Source organism: Alexandromys fortis, unplaced genomic scaffold, assembly GCF_014885135.2.
Source record: "Alexandromys fortis isolate MF-2015 unplaced genomic scaffold, M_Fortis_MF-2015_v1.1 scaffold_3, whole genome shotgun sequence".
Taxonomy (NCBI): domain Eukaryota; kingdom Metazoa; phylum Chordata; class Mammalia; order Rodentia; family Cricetidae; genus Alexandromys; species Alexandromys fortis.
In genome coordinates this window covers 9,174,924-9,190,703 of record NW_026067909.1, presented here as the reverse complement: position 1 = coordinate 9,190,703, position 15,780 = coordinate 9,174,924, and the positions used below count along the sequence as shown (strand labels likewise).

At 46.2% G+C, this 15,780-nt stretch overlaps 1 protein-coding gene across 1 annotated transcript; it reads right to left on the bottom strand.

Annotated features, from left to right (window-relative positions):
- Positions 1-4,970: 4,970 nt before the first annotated feature.
- Positions 4,971-14,336, bottom strand: Nlrp6 (NLR family pyrin domain containing 6). Its single transcript, XM_050137952.1, has 8 exons — positions 14,138-14,336; positions 13,310-13,581; positions 13,077-13,112; positions 11,173-12,898; positions 10,382-10,474; positions 9,001-9,171; positions 8,758-8,925; positions 4,971-8,376 (listed from the first exon to the last, which is right to left on the bottom strand). The coding sequence occupies exons 1-8, from the start codon at positions 14,164-14,166 to the stop codon at positions 8,253-8,255; spliced, it is 2,619 nt and encodes an 872-aa protein (XP_049993909.1). The 5' UTR covers positions 14,167-14,336; the 3' UTR covers positions 4,971-8,252.
- Positions 14,337-15,780: the final 1,444 nt, after the last annotated feature.

Here is a 15,780-nt window from a genome sequence, read left to right as displayed (position 1 = left end):
TATAATTTGTGAATTTACTGTCTGTCTCATTGCTAGGTCCAGAACACAAGCTCCAGGAAGGCAGATGTAGTTTTAATGGAAAATGGCCTCCAGAGATTCAGGTATTTGAAGACTTGGATCCCAGTTGGTGGTACTTTTTGGGAAGGTTTAGGAACCACTCTAATACATCCCATATACATATACATACATATATTTTTTTCTATCGGTTCTGTTCCTCTGAAGAACCCTTACTAATAATACACTTGCCCTGTTGACATTCTCTCAAATCCTTAGCCAAAGAGTTCTCTGGTCCCCTCTAGAGTCCTCTTTTCAGGATACTGAGACTCCAGAATAGGACCTCCAGAGTCTCAGTCAACACTAACAATAGCTATGTATGATTTTGCAGTTTTTGAAATTACATTGCTCAAAGGATATAATTTACAGCAAGGTTCAAAGTTTAAGCAAAGTTAAAGATTAAGTAAAGTTTAAAAGTTAAATAAAATGATGTGAGCTGGCTTACTCGTTCTCTCAGTGAATTTCCTTTTGTAACTGAGTTTGTAAGGTGGTTTATGGGGTACATTGTTCAGTTATATGGGAAAGAGATGGCTGACATTGAATGTGTAGCCACCCTGGTCTACAGAGTGAGTTCTAGGATAGCCAGAGCTACATAGTGAGACCCTGTCTTGAAAACAAAACAAAACGAAAACAAAAGCAAAGGTTGCATAGCATTGCCAAGCCACGGGCTTACTCTGTAGCACTGCTTAAACCACACAGTGACACCTTGTAATCACGCTGGTGTGGAGGGACAAGGAAGATCGGAAGTTCAAAGTCATCTTCTACACAGTGAGTTGGAGGCCAGCCTGGGTATATGAGACCCTGGGCCTTAAGACAAAATGAAACAACTCATAAACGTTCTGGCCCTAAGAAAGTACATTGCACTTGTTTACGAAATTCTTATTTGAGAGTAGGAGAGATGGCTCGGTGGGTAATGTGCTCGCACTACAAGCATTAGGACCTGAGTTCAAATCCCCCGCACCCATACAGCCCAAGCTCTTAACCACTGAACCGTCTCTCCAGACCCAGGAAACACATTTCCAATTTGAGATGTCTTAAGAAGAGGAATGCTGTCTTTGTAAGTGATGTTTATTTGAGCAGTTGTATCGAAAATCTTGGTTCTTTAGCCAGGCATAGTGGTACATAGGTGGATCACTGTGAGTTTGAGGTCGGCCTGGTCTACATAGTGAGTTCTAGTGTATCCAGGGTCACATAGACACTGTCTCATAAAACCGAAATAAAGAAAGAAGAAGGTCTTAACTTTCAAGAGTAGAAAATACAAACCAGAACTCAAGTCCTCTTTTCCTTTTCACGCTGTCTCAATTTCCCATCTTCCTGCACATACTTATTATATTATGTGTTAATCTAACATGTGTGTCTATGTATGTGTGTACCATGTGTATCACACTTTGTTTTATTTGTGTATTTCACATGCAATTGATGTATCACACCCCTAATTATTGCATGTTTTAGACATACATTTAATGTATTATATACTATATATTACTGTATTTTGTCCTTATAATAGATCAGCATTAACCATGTTTTATGTATCAATACATATCTATGATTATACATCATACATATTTACATATTATATATTTATGTATCACATATTTACTGAATGGTATTCAATGTATCATCTATGTACTTATTGTCTGTCTCTCTGCTAGGTCCAGAACACCAGCTCCAGGAAGGCAGGTGTGGTGATTTTGATTACAAATTTTCCCCAACTGGGTAGTGGCACCATGTGCCTTTAATCCCAATACTCAGGAGGCAGAGACAGGGGCTCTCTATGAGTTCCAGGCTAGTCTGGTCTACAGGGTGAGTTCCAGGACAGCCAGGACTATTTCACAGAGAAACCCTGTCTCGAAAAAGACCAAAAAAACCAAACCAAACAAACAAAACCAAAAGATGCAACCAACCAACAAACAGAAAGAAATGTTCCCTATAGACTCAAGTATTTGAACATTTGAGTCCCAGTTGGTGACACTGTTTGGGAAGGTTTAGGAGGTGCGGTCTTGCTGGAAGATGCATGTCACTGGTTACGCTTTAGGAGATTACATCCTTGCCCCATTTCCTCTCTCTACTTTATGCTAGCCTTTGACAATATGAGCTCTCAGCATTCTGTCCCTGCCACTGTACCTGCCAACTGTTGCTCTGCCTCCCTGCCATGAGGGACTCTTATTCCTCTGAAACTGTAAGCAAAAACAAACACTCTTCCTTAAGTTGCCTTTATCCTGCTTTTATTTTTTTATTTTTATTTTTTTATAGTAACAGAAAAGTAACTAATGTAGAAGTTGGTACCAGGAATGGGTTTTTGCTTCAAAGAACCTGACCATGTTGGGTTTTAGAATGTGGAAGGCTTTGGAACTTTAGACTAGAACAATGATTGGGTGCTTTAAGTAGAGCTTAAAGGGCCATTCTAATCAGATCCTGAAAGACAGTAGTACTGAGAACAATTTAGAACATAGAGGTCCAGCTCAAGAGATTTTAGAGGGGAACAATGTTTCTAACTCAGCTATAAGCTGTTTGTGCAATAATTTGGCAAAGAAACTGGTTGCTTTCTGCCCTTGTCCTAAGAACTTGTCCGAGGTCAAATTTTAAAATAATGGGCTAATTTCTCTAGTGGAAGAAATTTCAAGATAACATAATCTGTACACAGTTGTTACTGATAACACTTATGCATGTCTACAGTGAAAAAGAGCAAGTAGGGTTAAATACAAACTGTACAGTTTGGAGAGGAGAGGGCACTAGGATGCCTACTGTATCCAGAGCTTGGGCTGGAAGAGAGAAGTGTAATTGTTAAGGAGACTAGTGTCATTAAGGAGAGAATCACTCTTGCTGGGTAGTGGTGGCAAGCCTGGTCTACAAGGCCAGCCTGATCTATAGAGCAAGTTCCAGCACAACCAGGGCTGTGCTACAGAGAAACCCATGTTAAAAAGCCAAAAACAAACAATCAAACAAACAAAAACACAACAAAACATCTCCCCCAAACAAACAACAACAAAACCCAACCTCCCTGTAAAACAAACAAGCAAACAAAAACCACCAACAAAAAACAACCTCCCCCCAAAACAAACAAATAAAAACCTAAAAAAAAAATCAAAACCAACCGAATAAAAAATCCAAAACAAAACAAAACAAAATAGGAGCTAACACTAAGATGTTGTAAGGTTTGAAAAAAAAAAAGTATTTTGCAAACAGGCTGAATTTACAGTCTCCTCAGGAATAGGAGACCGAAGCACCCAAGACTAAAAGCAGGATTCCTCTCTGTAGCAGGTGAGCAAGTGATTACAAAACTGAAATTTTCAGTTACCTTTATTATCATGGGAAAAGTACTATTGTGGGTTTATGGTCAGACAGTTTCAGCAAAATTCCAGGAAACAACTGAAGCAGTTTATGACATGTGAATTGCAAGATTATAGAGGAAGAATGAATTTTAAAAAAAAAGACAAGTTGACCTTTAGCTTAACTTTTAGCTTGGGGCATGATTAAAGCAGACACTATAGGGACCAGTACAGAAATAAATAAAAATTTACCTAAAAGGAAAATGGAGTAAAGTTGTGGAATATTAGCTAAGATGTGCTGTATTCTTCTGTGCTGTGGAATGTTGGTTTAATGATGTTGCATTTAATGTTGCATTCTTTTATGCTGCATTTGTGTAACTCTGTGAAGCTGTGTTACTGTGCCTGTTTAAAGCACCTGATTGGCCTAACAAAGAGCTAAAAGGCCAATAGCAAGGCAGGAGAGAAAGATAGGTCTGTTTTATCACAGTGAAGAGGCACCATGACCAATGCAACTTATAGAAGGCAGCATTTAATTGGGCCTAGCTTACAGTTTCAGAGGATTAGTCCATGATCATCATGGCAGGGAGCATGGCAGCAGGCAGATAGCTGTGGTGCTGGGGCAGTAGCTGAGAGCTCACATTTGGTCTGCGAGTTGGAGGTAGAGGGAGAGAGCAAGGCTAGACCTAGCATGGGCTTTTGAAATCTCACCCCCCCACACCCATCCCAATGACACAGCTCCTCCAACAAGGCCACGCTTTCTAATTCTTCCCAAACAGTTCCACCAACTAGGAGCTAGACATGCAAAGATATGAGCCTATGGGGGCCTTCTCATTCAAACCACCACAATAATTGCACACTTAATTTCCAGTTGGTGACACTCTTAGGAATATATGTCAGGGAGGCAGGCTTTGAGAGTAAAAGGACTAGTCTCATTTCCAGTTCATGCTTTGCTTTGTGCTTGTGGTTCAAGATGTGAACCCCTAGTTTCTACTCCAGTTGACACACCTGCTGCTTGCTGCCATGCTTCCCAGCCTGGGTGGGCCCTTCTCCCTCTGGAACTGTAAGTCTTTATATCATGAGTTGTTTCCAGCCATGGCGCTTTATCACAGTAATAGAAAAGTAACTGAGAGAGTAGGCTTTTGTGTTTTTCATTTTGGAGGACGGAGGAATGGATCTATAAAGGGATTGTGGAGGGAATTTCCCCTGGGAAGTAAGGGGCTCATTGCAGTGCTGAGCAGAGAAGACTCAGTTCTGGGGCATGCATGGCTCGTCCTGATTCGCAAGGCCACGCCTCTCTTGCAGTCAGGCCAGCATGCCAAGCCCATCTCTTCAGTGGTGGACTGGGATTAAACTTCACTCTGTACATGTGGTTATAGGAAAAGTCGTGCCAACACCTACTTTTGTTGGAGGGGGTCACTTGTGGGTTCCCGGCTGCTTAGCTCCGAAATAATCACACAGAAACTGTATTATTTAAATGGCTACTTAGCCTATTACCTCTAGCTTCTTATTGGCTATTACATATTAATTTAACCCATTTCTAGTAATTTCTGTATCACCACGTTGCTATGGCTTACTGGCTAAAGTTTCAGCATCTGGTCTCTGGTGGGGCTACATGGCATTTCCCTGACTCCGCCCTTCTTTCTCCCAGCATACAACCTAGCTTTCCCCGCCCAGTTCTGTTCTTCCCTGCAATAGACTCAAAGCAGTTCTTTATTCATTAACCAATAAAAGTAACACATAGACAGAAGGACCTCCCACACCATTTCCCCTTTTCTGTTTAAACAAAAAGGAAGGCTTTAATATTAACAGAGTAAAACTACATATAACAAAAGTTATCGAGCAAGAATTACAGTTAAAATATTTATATCTACTTTAACTTTTATCATATATAACTATATATGATAAACTATAACTATAAATTCTTCAACTCCATCAAAGACTCCAGAAGGATATGATATTACCTAAGTAAACAGGAAGTACATTATAAGCAACTTCCAAAACTCTAGAATTGACAAAGACATCTTACTGCCTGGATAGTCACCCAAAGTTTTTCTGTGCCATTGGGGCATCTATCTTCAGCCTATAGGCCTATTTGTATCCAGCAGACTTTTCCATGAAGCAGGAAATTTCAAAGACAGTTCTGCTTATATTGGCAGTTTGCCAGTCACTTTCTTTTGTATCCTGCGGAATGTCTGGCAGACTCCTTTATGTAGCAGGAAAGGACCATCTCACCTTTAGGCAAGTTCAGCAGTCATTTCTCTGTGGGTTCTACATGTCCAGTTTATCAAGCAGTCCAGGCAAGAGCAGTTTCTTGCTAAATGGTCAACCAACTCTTCAATGCCCATCTTCTTCTTGAAGAGCTTGGTGTTGCCAGGAGCAGATGTGTCTCACTGTCATGAAAACTTTTAAGTTCTTAAACATTTTAAATGCCATATTTTGAAGGTCTCTGAAAGATTTGAAGAATACCTATCTAACTGAAATATATCTCTATACATCTAGAAAATCTAACTAACATGATGAAAAGCTTGACTATTATAGATGATTATCTATTAACTTTTATTTCTTAATTTTACATTACATTTTAAAATGAGCTTCACAAACATAGTACCTTAATCAAGAGCAGAAATATATGTATAACAAAATTGACCTTAAATTTGTATCAATAAAACAAGATCCATACCAATGCAAAGTATCCATCTCCATTACATATCCCCCTTTAAATGTAAATAAACATTTATAGACAATATTTGGGAATATGGGCATAGTTCTGTCCAAACTTCTTCCTGCTGTCTATTGGGCAAAGTAATTTTTTGAGGGGTGTTCATGGTGACCTTTCAGGGGGTTGTGGTCTATCAAACAATATTAGTCTGGAAGCAATCCAGAGGTTCCCATTCTCTGTGGAAATAAAAGAAGAACCTCTTTTCCAAAGCAACATATCCTTAGAATCAAATTTTAAAGTCAAGATACCTTTACATTGGTTTAGTTTAGCAGCCTGTACAATGAAATGTCTCTCTGTACTTAGCTTCTTCACAATCAAAAAATTTAAAGAAAACACAATAGTATACAGAATCCAGTATATTCCATCATTACGTGACTTATTCTTTTTTTACTCCTTTTAATCTATGACTATCTATACTCTTTAAAGTCTCTTTAAAGACTTTTTTTATTTTTTAAAAAACCATTTACTTCTTTTTATAACTCTCTTTACTCTCCCAAGCCTACATACATTTATCCATCACTGTGACCCATTTAGAGGTCTTTTATGTCTGAATCTATCCTATTGTGAATCTGTAATTATTGTCCAGGAGCACTTCTTAAAATGCTAAGCGCTTCTTAAAAACTTAAGCTGTGCCATTGCTAAGGGAAATATGGCACTACCTGCTTGCTCCACACAGTCCAACATGGTGGAAGTCGGTTAGTGCCTGAGACTGCTGGGTGGGAGCCATCCTCACCACCTCAACTCTGATAACCAGTAGGCCCATGCTGCCACCAAGTAACTTGCAGTATGCTATCCACAAACTCCATTTAAGTGTTTAATAGCCGAATCTCCCAAAAGAGCCAGAACCGTTGTGCCAGTGAACCAGGAAGTCGCCTTTTTTTTTTTAAGAAGCTGCACAGTTTTTACTGTGCCCTGTGGCACCTTACTTGCTGCAAGCCCATCTAGAAAAAAATTATTGCTACCAAGAAACCACTAAACTCTGTTCTTTTATGTCTAGAATTCATTTTCAAGCTCTCTCAGGTTTTTAAGTGGATTTTAGTTGGCCACATGGGTGCCGATTTGTACTGAGGAGGAAGGGAGGCTGTTAAGCCCTGAAATAATCACACAGAAACTGTATTAATGAAATCACTGCTTGGCCCATTAGCTCTAGCTTCTTATTGGCTAACTCTTACATATTAGTTTAACCCATTTCTAGTAATTTGTATATGGCCGCGTGGCTGTGGCTTACCGGCTAAAGTTCCAGTGTCTGGTCTCCGGTGGGGCTACATGGCATCTCCCTGTCTCCACCCTTCTTCCTCCCAGCATACAGCCTAGCTTTTCCTGCCTAGTTCTGTTCTTCCCTGCCATAGGCTCAAAGCAGTTCTTTATTCATTAACCAATAGAAGCAACATACAGACAGAAGGGGCTTGCATGGCTTGTCCTGATTCTCAAGGCCACACCTCTCTTGCAGTCAGGCCAGCATGCCAAGCCCATTTCTTCAGTAGTGGACTGTGACTAAACCTTGCCCTGTATATGTGGCTATAGGAAAGGTCGTGCCAACACCTACTTTGATAGACAAGTGTTACAGAGATCAATGAAAGGGAATCAAAAAATCATTATTGTGTTGGAGACATCCATTGTGTTGCCCCAGCTCCCTCCCATCATCAAATAAAGCTGTCATTCTTTTGGCTCATTGCCCTGCAGCAAATGGATTCCTCTGGGTTAAAGTCCCAAGGTTTCCAGAATGACATCCTTCTAAAAGCCAACACCCCAAATTCCAGACTGGAATGGTGATCCACCTACCTTCTGCCTATAGAAGGTAATACTCTGGGGCCCTGCATCCACCTATACGAGAGATGTGGGCCAGATCAAATATGAGTAACTCCATTAAACAATATGCTCAATTACTGAATATTCTTATTATTGTTGGGATTATCTGCAAGGGACAGATTGGAGGGTACAGAAAGTAAGATAGCAGTGGTTGTGGGGCTGGGGGAAAAACTAACCTCAGAGTGTCCAAGGCATGGTAGGACATGTACCAGGAGCCAGCAAGGGCCTATATCTACCTGGGTCTTTTGTTTGCCCTTCTATGGCTTCTTGACTTGAAAGACTTGCCTTGAGGGAGAAGCCGGCATCTTCCTGCTTTTGAATGGGGAGGACATCTTCATAAGGGCTTTTATTACAGCATCATTTACCCTGTTCTGGCTTCCAGGGCCTCGGAAGATACTGCTTCATCTCTTGAGAGGCTGAGGATGTGTGTCTAGTTTTGGATGTAGGATGGTCAGGTCTGGCTTTGATGTCTTCATAGCTTGAAGGTCCCTCAGTGACATGTCACTCAGCTCCACAGAGGTCAGACTGCAGCCACATGCATAAGACAGACAGGACAAGGATCAGTTAGGGGCAAGGGAAAGAACCCAGGTGAGGGTGGAGTGGTTGGAGCTATCTGCTTAGCTATAACAGAGACACAAGTACCAGAAGCTTTGGAATCTATTCAAAGTTGAGAGCCTTTGAGGGAATATAGACAATGATTAGGGTCACTGGCCCGGATTGTCTCCATAGGCTATGGATATTTATTTGAGACCCAGAGCTTTGGATAGAATCATAGAAGGTGAATCTTTGTAGGCTGGGCACCCAGCTCTGTGTGTGAGCTTGGTCTCAGGGAGGGATTCCTAGGATCTACTCTAACCTAGAGTTGATAGGCTGTGTCCTCAGTACCATGTCTCCCCCTGCCTTCACCTGAGTGTCTTTAGGCAGCAGTTAGGGTGTTTCAGGGCTGAACACAGGCAGGACACCATGTAGTTAGGCAGCTGACAGCCACTGAGATCCAGGGTGGTCAGGACCCGGCTCTGCTGGAGCAGGATGGCCAGGTACTGGATTGCTTCTTGGAGGTTAGGCATTTGCATCCTGTGGGAAGAGCTGACTTCAGAGGTTGCAGGAGTTGGGATCCCCTACCTCCAACCCTCCAAAACCAGGCCTCACCTGAGTGTCTGCACCTGGCACATGGGCCAAACCAGTCCGTCACTCAGTAAACGCAAGCCTGCCTCAGTGAGCCGACACTGGAGGAGACCCAGCTCCCTGAGAGCAGGAGCTACCTTCAGGGCCTCAGAGAGGTCTCGACAAACTGCATCAGGGAGTTTGCAGCGTGAAAAGCTGTGGTCAAAAAGTGTGTAGGTTGGTCTGCAAGCCCCTGACTGCTTTTCCGCCTCCAGCTGAACCAACTACCATCTAGCCTGATGACTAGCCTAGAAATGCATAGCTTTTCATAATTACCCCATGGGTTCAGATGGGCCGTCATCCCCAATGGTTGAGCACCTTTACTATCTTAGATTTTTTTTATTACAAATCATGAGGTGAACACTTTCATGTACTTCGTTTTCTGGGCCAAATCTTTTTGGCTCTTTTGTTTTATTTTCAGGGTTCTGGACCCTTCCCCCCGCAAACCCAGCCTTCTACCTCATCCTCTATTGATGCATGACTATCTGCTTCACCGTGGCCTGTCACTATTATTCCTATAACTTTCCTTACTCTCTGCTCAACAGTGATAGCTAAAAGTTTTAAGAACTCTACCCATGAAGCCTCAGTAAATCTTATATCAATCTCAAGGTGGAATTATATATATATATATTTCCGAGACAGGGTTTCTCTGTGTAGCCCTGGTCATCCTGAAACTCACTTTGCAGCCCAGTTTGGCCTCAAACTCAAAGATTCACCTGCCTCTGCCTCCTGAGTGCTTAATTATTAAGCTAAGGCAGCTTAATAATAAGATTATTATTATTTTGAGTATATACTTATATTCTTTTAAAAGAAGATTTGTTTATTTATTATATATACAGTGTTCTGTCTGCATGCATGCCTGCATACTAGAAGAGGTAACCAGATCTCATTACAGATGGTTGTGAGCCACCAAGTAGTTGGTGGGAATTGAACTCAGGACTGTTGGAAAAGCAGCCAGTGCTCTTAACCTCTGAGCCATCCCAGCCCTCAGCTGGTTATGTCTTACAGGGAGGACACCAAAGCATGGGCAGACTGACTTGCTCAAGGGTTCAGAGAGTCAGGATGTACCAGCTGGCGACCCCTCTGAACACTTTCCTTCCAAGAGATGGCCCAGCAGTCTCTAAGAGCACCAGGGAGCTTCCTTCCATAGGAAAGCACTGTTGCTTTTTCTGTCTCTCCCTACAGGCTGTGCAGCACCCCGTTTCCCACAAAGCCTAGCAACAGCCTTCCTCTGTCAGAACTTAATAGTGATGGAACCTGATTAAGCTCGCCTCCTATGTCCCCAGCCTTCCTCAGAGGGCAAATTCTGTCTCTGTACCGGGCACCCAGCTTGGAATCCCCTCCATGCTGAGGCATGGTGACTCACATCAGGATACGCAGGCCACATTGTTGGGACGTCATGGCCTCACAGAGTGGACGCAGCAGGGAGACTGAGGGTTGTTTTGTGGTGTTTTGAGAACTGTAGGGAGAGAGAAAACAAGATTGATGACCATAATGCTCCTTCGAGGCCTTTTTAGAAAGGACTCAGTTTTTCCTTTGTAATGCCCCAGGGTTCCAGAACTGTCTCTGTCACTTATCCCACATCCCTTGTGTTTCCCCATCCCGACCCCCCACAACAAACTTGAACAAAACCCAAGAGTGGGCCTGTAGGTCGCTAGGACCAGGTCTTGCCACTGTCTTGGTGTATACTCTCAACAGATGGTGAGTCTTGGGATGGGTATTGAACAGAACTTAGTTCATAGAGAGCAAATGTCCTTGTCTGTGTAGGAACCTAGGATCTGGTGGAGCTGGGCTATGGAATAGTGCAATCAGTACCTTGGGGCCAGCAGTTGGACCCAAGTGGTGAAGTCAGGGTAGACTTTGAAGATAGACAGCAAATAGCGTTGGGGCAGAGGTACAAGGCTCAGCACACAGAGGACATGGAATACCAAAATGTATGAGAAACTGCATCAGGGAGGGGCCTAGGTCACTTCTTGGAGCTATGTTGGCTGTGCTGGGAAGGTTGCCTTGATCTGCATAAGGCATGGTGAGGTCACTCTGGGGAAGAAGAGAGACAGCTACCTTGCAAAGGGTGGGTCATCAGGTGTGGACATGTTTCCCAGCCCAGGCAGGCACGCGTACTGCGCTGGTGAGAACAGCCTTGCCCTCTAGACTCACCCCTTCAGCCGCTTCATCAGACTCTTTTTCTTCTTCTCCTTTACCTCCACCAGCCCACAGTTGACCAGTTTCAGAGCCTGACCAGCTGGGCAGCACCGGACGCAGTAGCCCAGGACCTCGAGGTCCATGCGGGTGAACCGAACTCGCTCCAGGACTATCTCTGGAAGGCTGGTGAGAGACTGGCGAACAAAAGCATCCTCTTGTGTCTCATACAGGCAGTACAACAGTTCCAGTCCAAAGTTGAGGTCCTCCTCATCCTCCTCTGGTTCCTCAGTGTCCTCCAGCTCATCATTCTTTTCTGGCCCTACTGGAGCCACCCTGGGGTGGCCCTGTCCTTGCACCCACCGTAGGGTTTCCTGTTTCACGCGTTCTGGCACCACACAGCCAAAATAACGTTCAACGTCACGAACCCTCTCTGCACTCAGCAGTCCGAAGAGGAAGCGAGTGGTGAGTGCAAGATGACCACGCAACTCTGCGTCAGAGTTCAGGAGCATCTTCACACCTCCCGCGGGTGCCCCTGGAGCCCCCTCAGCCTCCAGTAGGTAGGACAATGCAGCCAAGAACTCCTGGAAGCTCTGGTCAATGAACTGGTAGGTGACCTCCTTTTCTAGAACGCCCAGCACTTCTTTCTTGCTGAGAAACAGTGTCTGAACTTGCGAGCCCTGAAGCTTCAACTGCGCCAGGTCATTTTCTGAGAACTGTGCTTGGTGCTTCAGGATGCCCTCCCGGGCCAGACGGCACACCGTGCGCAGTTCTCCCTGCACCCGGGGTCCATTGGTGCCTGCAGACTTCAGCATGCTGGCGATAAAGAGCAGGTACACCGATGTCGTGGTCTTGGAGGTTCGAGACAGATCCTGGCCCAACTCCAGTTGCTGCTGCAGCACCGTGCACACGATCCAGCACACGAAGGGCACGAAGCACAGCGCAAACAACGTCTCATTCTCTTTCACAAAGCGGTAAGCGCGCTCTGCCTTCCTTTCGTCCCGGAAGAACTTGAAGAAATACTTCTTCTTGTCTTTGTCTGAGAAGCCGCGTACTTCTGCGCACTGTGGCGAGCCCAGTCTGCCCCGCAGAGTCCCCGGGGCGACATTGCGTGTAGTCACCAGCAAGCGAGCCAAGGGCAGCAGCTCTTGGCTCAGCAGTCCTCTCAGCACTCTCAAGCCACTCGTAGCCTCGAAAGGGTCTTTGCAGGGGGCGGTCTCCGGGGCTGCAACAGCAGGCAGCTCGTCTGCACCGTCCAGGATAAACAGTAGGCGCTGGGGAAGCGCCAGTATCTGCCGCACCGGAGCCTTGCGGTCCGGACACTGGTCCAGGATCAGGTCTGCCAAGCTGCGCGTACCCGGACTCTCCAGCAGCTCGCCGCAAGGCATGAAGAAGGCGAAGTCCACCTGGCCGTGGTATAGCTTGCCTGCCGCCCAATCATAGAGGATTTTCTTGGCGGCCATGGTCTTGCCAATGCCCGCCGGACCCTGCAGTACCACGGTCAGCGGCCGCAGGCCCTCGTCATCTCCCCGGAAGAGCTTATTGAAGGTGTGCGTGTCCGAGCGCCTCGCGCGCTCAGGCTCCGGCTCCTCCGACGGCCCCAGCAGCTCATCCTCCACGGCGTTGCTCCCCGGCGCGATAAGCAGCTTGGTGAAGCGCTTGTTGATCTTCACGGAGCGGGCGTTTCTCTCCTTCACCTTAGCGTGCTGTAGCAGCACGTGCTCGCGGTATTTCTTCTTGTACTCTGTAAGGTGTGAGACCGGGGAAGGTAGGGACGGACTTGCCGCCGCCCTGGAACCAACGCCCTGCCTGTCTAAACCTGGCCTCACTTTCTTTCATTGTGTCATGGCTTCCTCCTCCAGCTACCTCACTCACACCCAAGGACCCCCAAGCAGTAATAGTGTGTGCCCCGCCAAACTTACCCGACAGGGAGACAACCACTGAGCTGGGGCCGAGTTCTGGAAGAAAAACCCAACATAAGGCTCAATGAGCATGAGGGATGAGGCAAGGCATCCCCCTGGAAGTCTCTGGAACAGTCCCCCGCCCCGTGCACGAATTTTTTTTTTTGGCTCGTTCTCGGGAGTAGCACAGCTTCATATGGTGGTGGAGAGTAAATCTCAACCGATTCCGCCCCATCCAACCCAACCCAGCTTACGCTGCAGCTGCTGCGCCTTGAGCCGCACTGCCACATCTCGAGCATCCGCCTTCTTCAGGATCTTTCGGGTCACATCCACGGCTGGCTCTGACCCATAAAACTGGGTCAGCTTGTCGACGAGGTCCACAGCGTCTGAGTTCTCCAGTCGCCCCCAAGGGATGCTCCGGCCATCCAGGGGCGCATCCCGCAGCTTGTGGCGAAAGCGCTTCAGCTGCTCCTGGCTCAAGTCTTCTAGTGCGGCCAGAATCAGCTCCCTTGCCAGCGCCTCCCGGCTGGGAATGAGCAGAGTTATTACTGATGTGACCTGCAAGGGACCTGTCCCCAAACCTCCAAAGCACCCCTCGAGCCTCCCACCTTCTCCACAGGGAGCCCCAGGACAATATGCTTCTAATTTCTTAACTGCTTGTGGTGAAGTGGACCACACCACAGCTAGCTGTCCTGCGTCCTTCCTTTCACACGCCTGGCCACACCGGATAAAGACAGTTAAGGTCTCAACACGGGTCTGTGCTCTCCTTTGTCCCTTTGATAGCGCTCTAGCACAGCTCGCCTCGGACATAGTGAGCAGATAGGCCTGGCCCTGGCAGAGTTCCTAAGTTCTGCACTCCAAGCCCGTGTAGCACACCTTGGTAAGTCCTTTCTGGACCACAGGCACCAGGGCCTGGGTCTGAGTTCCTTGTGGGGAGCAGACTCATAAATGACCCGGCTTGAGGTTGGGGGTGTGTGGGCAGGCAGAGTTGCAATAGAAGATGGGTTTTAATCAGCAGCCCAGGACAGGCTCGCGAAGTGAGCCCACTCCTTTGGAAAGTTTCCCCTGAAAGGCACACTCACCTGGAGCAGGGGGCCCCAGCCGCATCCATGGGGTCCCGTCACAGGATCTAATGCTCAGAGGTAGATACAGGGAGCAGAGGTGATCTTTCCCTGGCTAAACTGGTCTCATCCTGGGACTGGGTGCGGGGCTTGCTCAGCCTTGTCCATTTCGGCTCAGCTAGAGTCTTGCTGAGAGAGTCACAAGGCTCCCTCACTTAAGCACAGTTCATGCTTAAAGGGTGGCGACCTTTGGTTTTCTTCTATTTTATTCTATCAGGTACTCCTCCTACCAGGTGTGGCATCCAAGCAGCTGTGTAAAGGTGATTCAGGTTGTCAGAAATCGTCTTAGGTGACTTTAATTTTGCAGACAGGGTGTGAAAGGCAAAGGGGGAGTGTGTGGGCAGGGCTTTGTGGAAAGGTTCTCACCAGGAGAAAAGGGGGGGGGCAGCGGGCCCTGAACTCTGCTGCCTGCTAATCCTCTCCCACACCCAGCTAAGGGGCAGAGATTGGATGCTTCTGACCTTAGGACCCGCAGGTGACTACAGGGACGTGGAGCTCCACTGACTGTGTGGGATGGACGTGAGATAGCCATGCGTGTGTAGCGCCACATGGCAAAGATAGCGTGGCGTTCGAGTGCAGGAATACCTTTACAGTCCCTGAAGACACAATTCACACACGCAACGCTCTATTGCCCTTTACAGCGCATCCTTTTCTGTAAGTTCTTGAGAGCAAGTCTGCTTTGTCTCCCTCTCTTCGCTTTTGAAGGTAGATGATGCAATGCCAAGGGAGGGCCGGTGAGATGGCTTCTCAGATAATGGCGCTCGCCTGACAACCTGAGCTCCGCCCCTGGAACCTACATAAAGATGGCAGGAGAGAACCAACTCCATGAAGTCGTCCTCTGACCCCCCACACCTAAGCTGTGGAATGCATACCTCCCAACAGTAAATGTTTCACAGCGGGAGGCTGGAGAGATAGACTGCACACAAGAGAACTTGCTGCTCACGCAGAGGGCTAGTTTAGTTTCCAGCACCCACGTTAAATAGCCAACAACCACCTATAACTTCAGCTTCAGGCCATCCAACTTTCTCCTCTGGGCTCTGCAGGTACCCCCATACAAGTGTGCTTGCATGCACACGCATGTGTGTGTGTCCACCACATGCATGCCTAAATAAAAAAAAAAAGCAGGGGTTGAAGAGATGACTCAACAGTTAAAAACAGTGATTGTGAGTAGGGCAGTGGTGGCACACACCTTTAATCCCAGTAGCAGAGGCAGTCAGATCTCTGAGTTTAAGGCCAGCCTGGTCCACAGAGTGAGTTCCTGGAAGCCAAAACTGTTATACAGAGAAAGCCTGTGTGGACAAAACAAACTAACTAACTAAAAAAGAAAAAAACAACAACAAAAACTGACTGTTCTTCTAGAGGACCCAGGTTCAATTCCTAGTATCCACACGGCAATGCAAAACCATTAAGTGCAATTCTAGAGTTCTGACACCCTCTTCTGGGCTCTGTAGACACCAGGAATGCACAGGGTTTACAGACACACATGCAGGCCAAATACACATACACGTAAAAATAAATTTCAAAAAATGAGCCAGGGGCTGCTGGCGCACGCCTTTAATCCCATAACTCAGGAGACAGAAGCAGGTGTATCTCTGTGACTTTGA

Excerpts from the sequence above, each read along its gene's own strand:
- Nlrp6 (XM_050137952.1), bottom strand. The coding sequence starts at position 14,166 with ATGGATGCGGCTGGGGCCCCCTGCTCCAG. Across the intron at positions 8,926-9,000 it reads TGCCAGGTGCAGACACTCAG|GATGCAAATGCCTAACCTCC; the intron begins GTGAGGCCTGGT and ends CTCTTCCCACAG. Across the intron at positions 8,377-8,757 it reads TGCTGCCTAAAGACACTCAG|TCTGACCTCTGTGGAGCTGA; the intron begins GTGAAGGCAGGG and ends ATGTGGCTGCAG.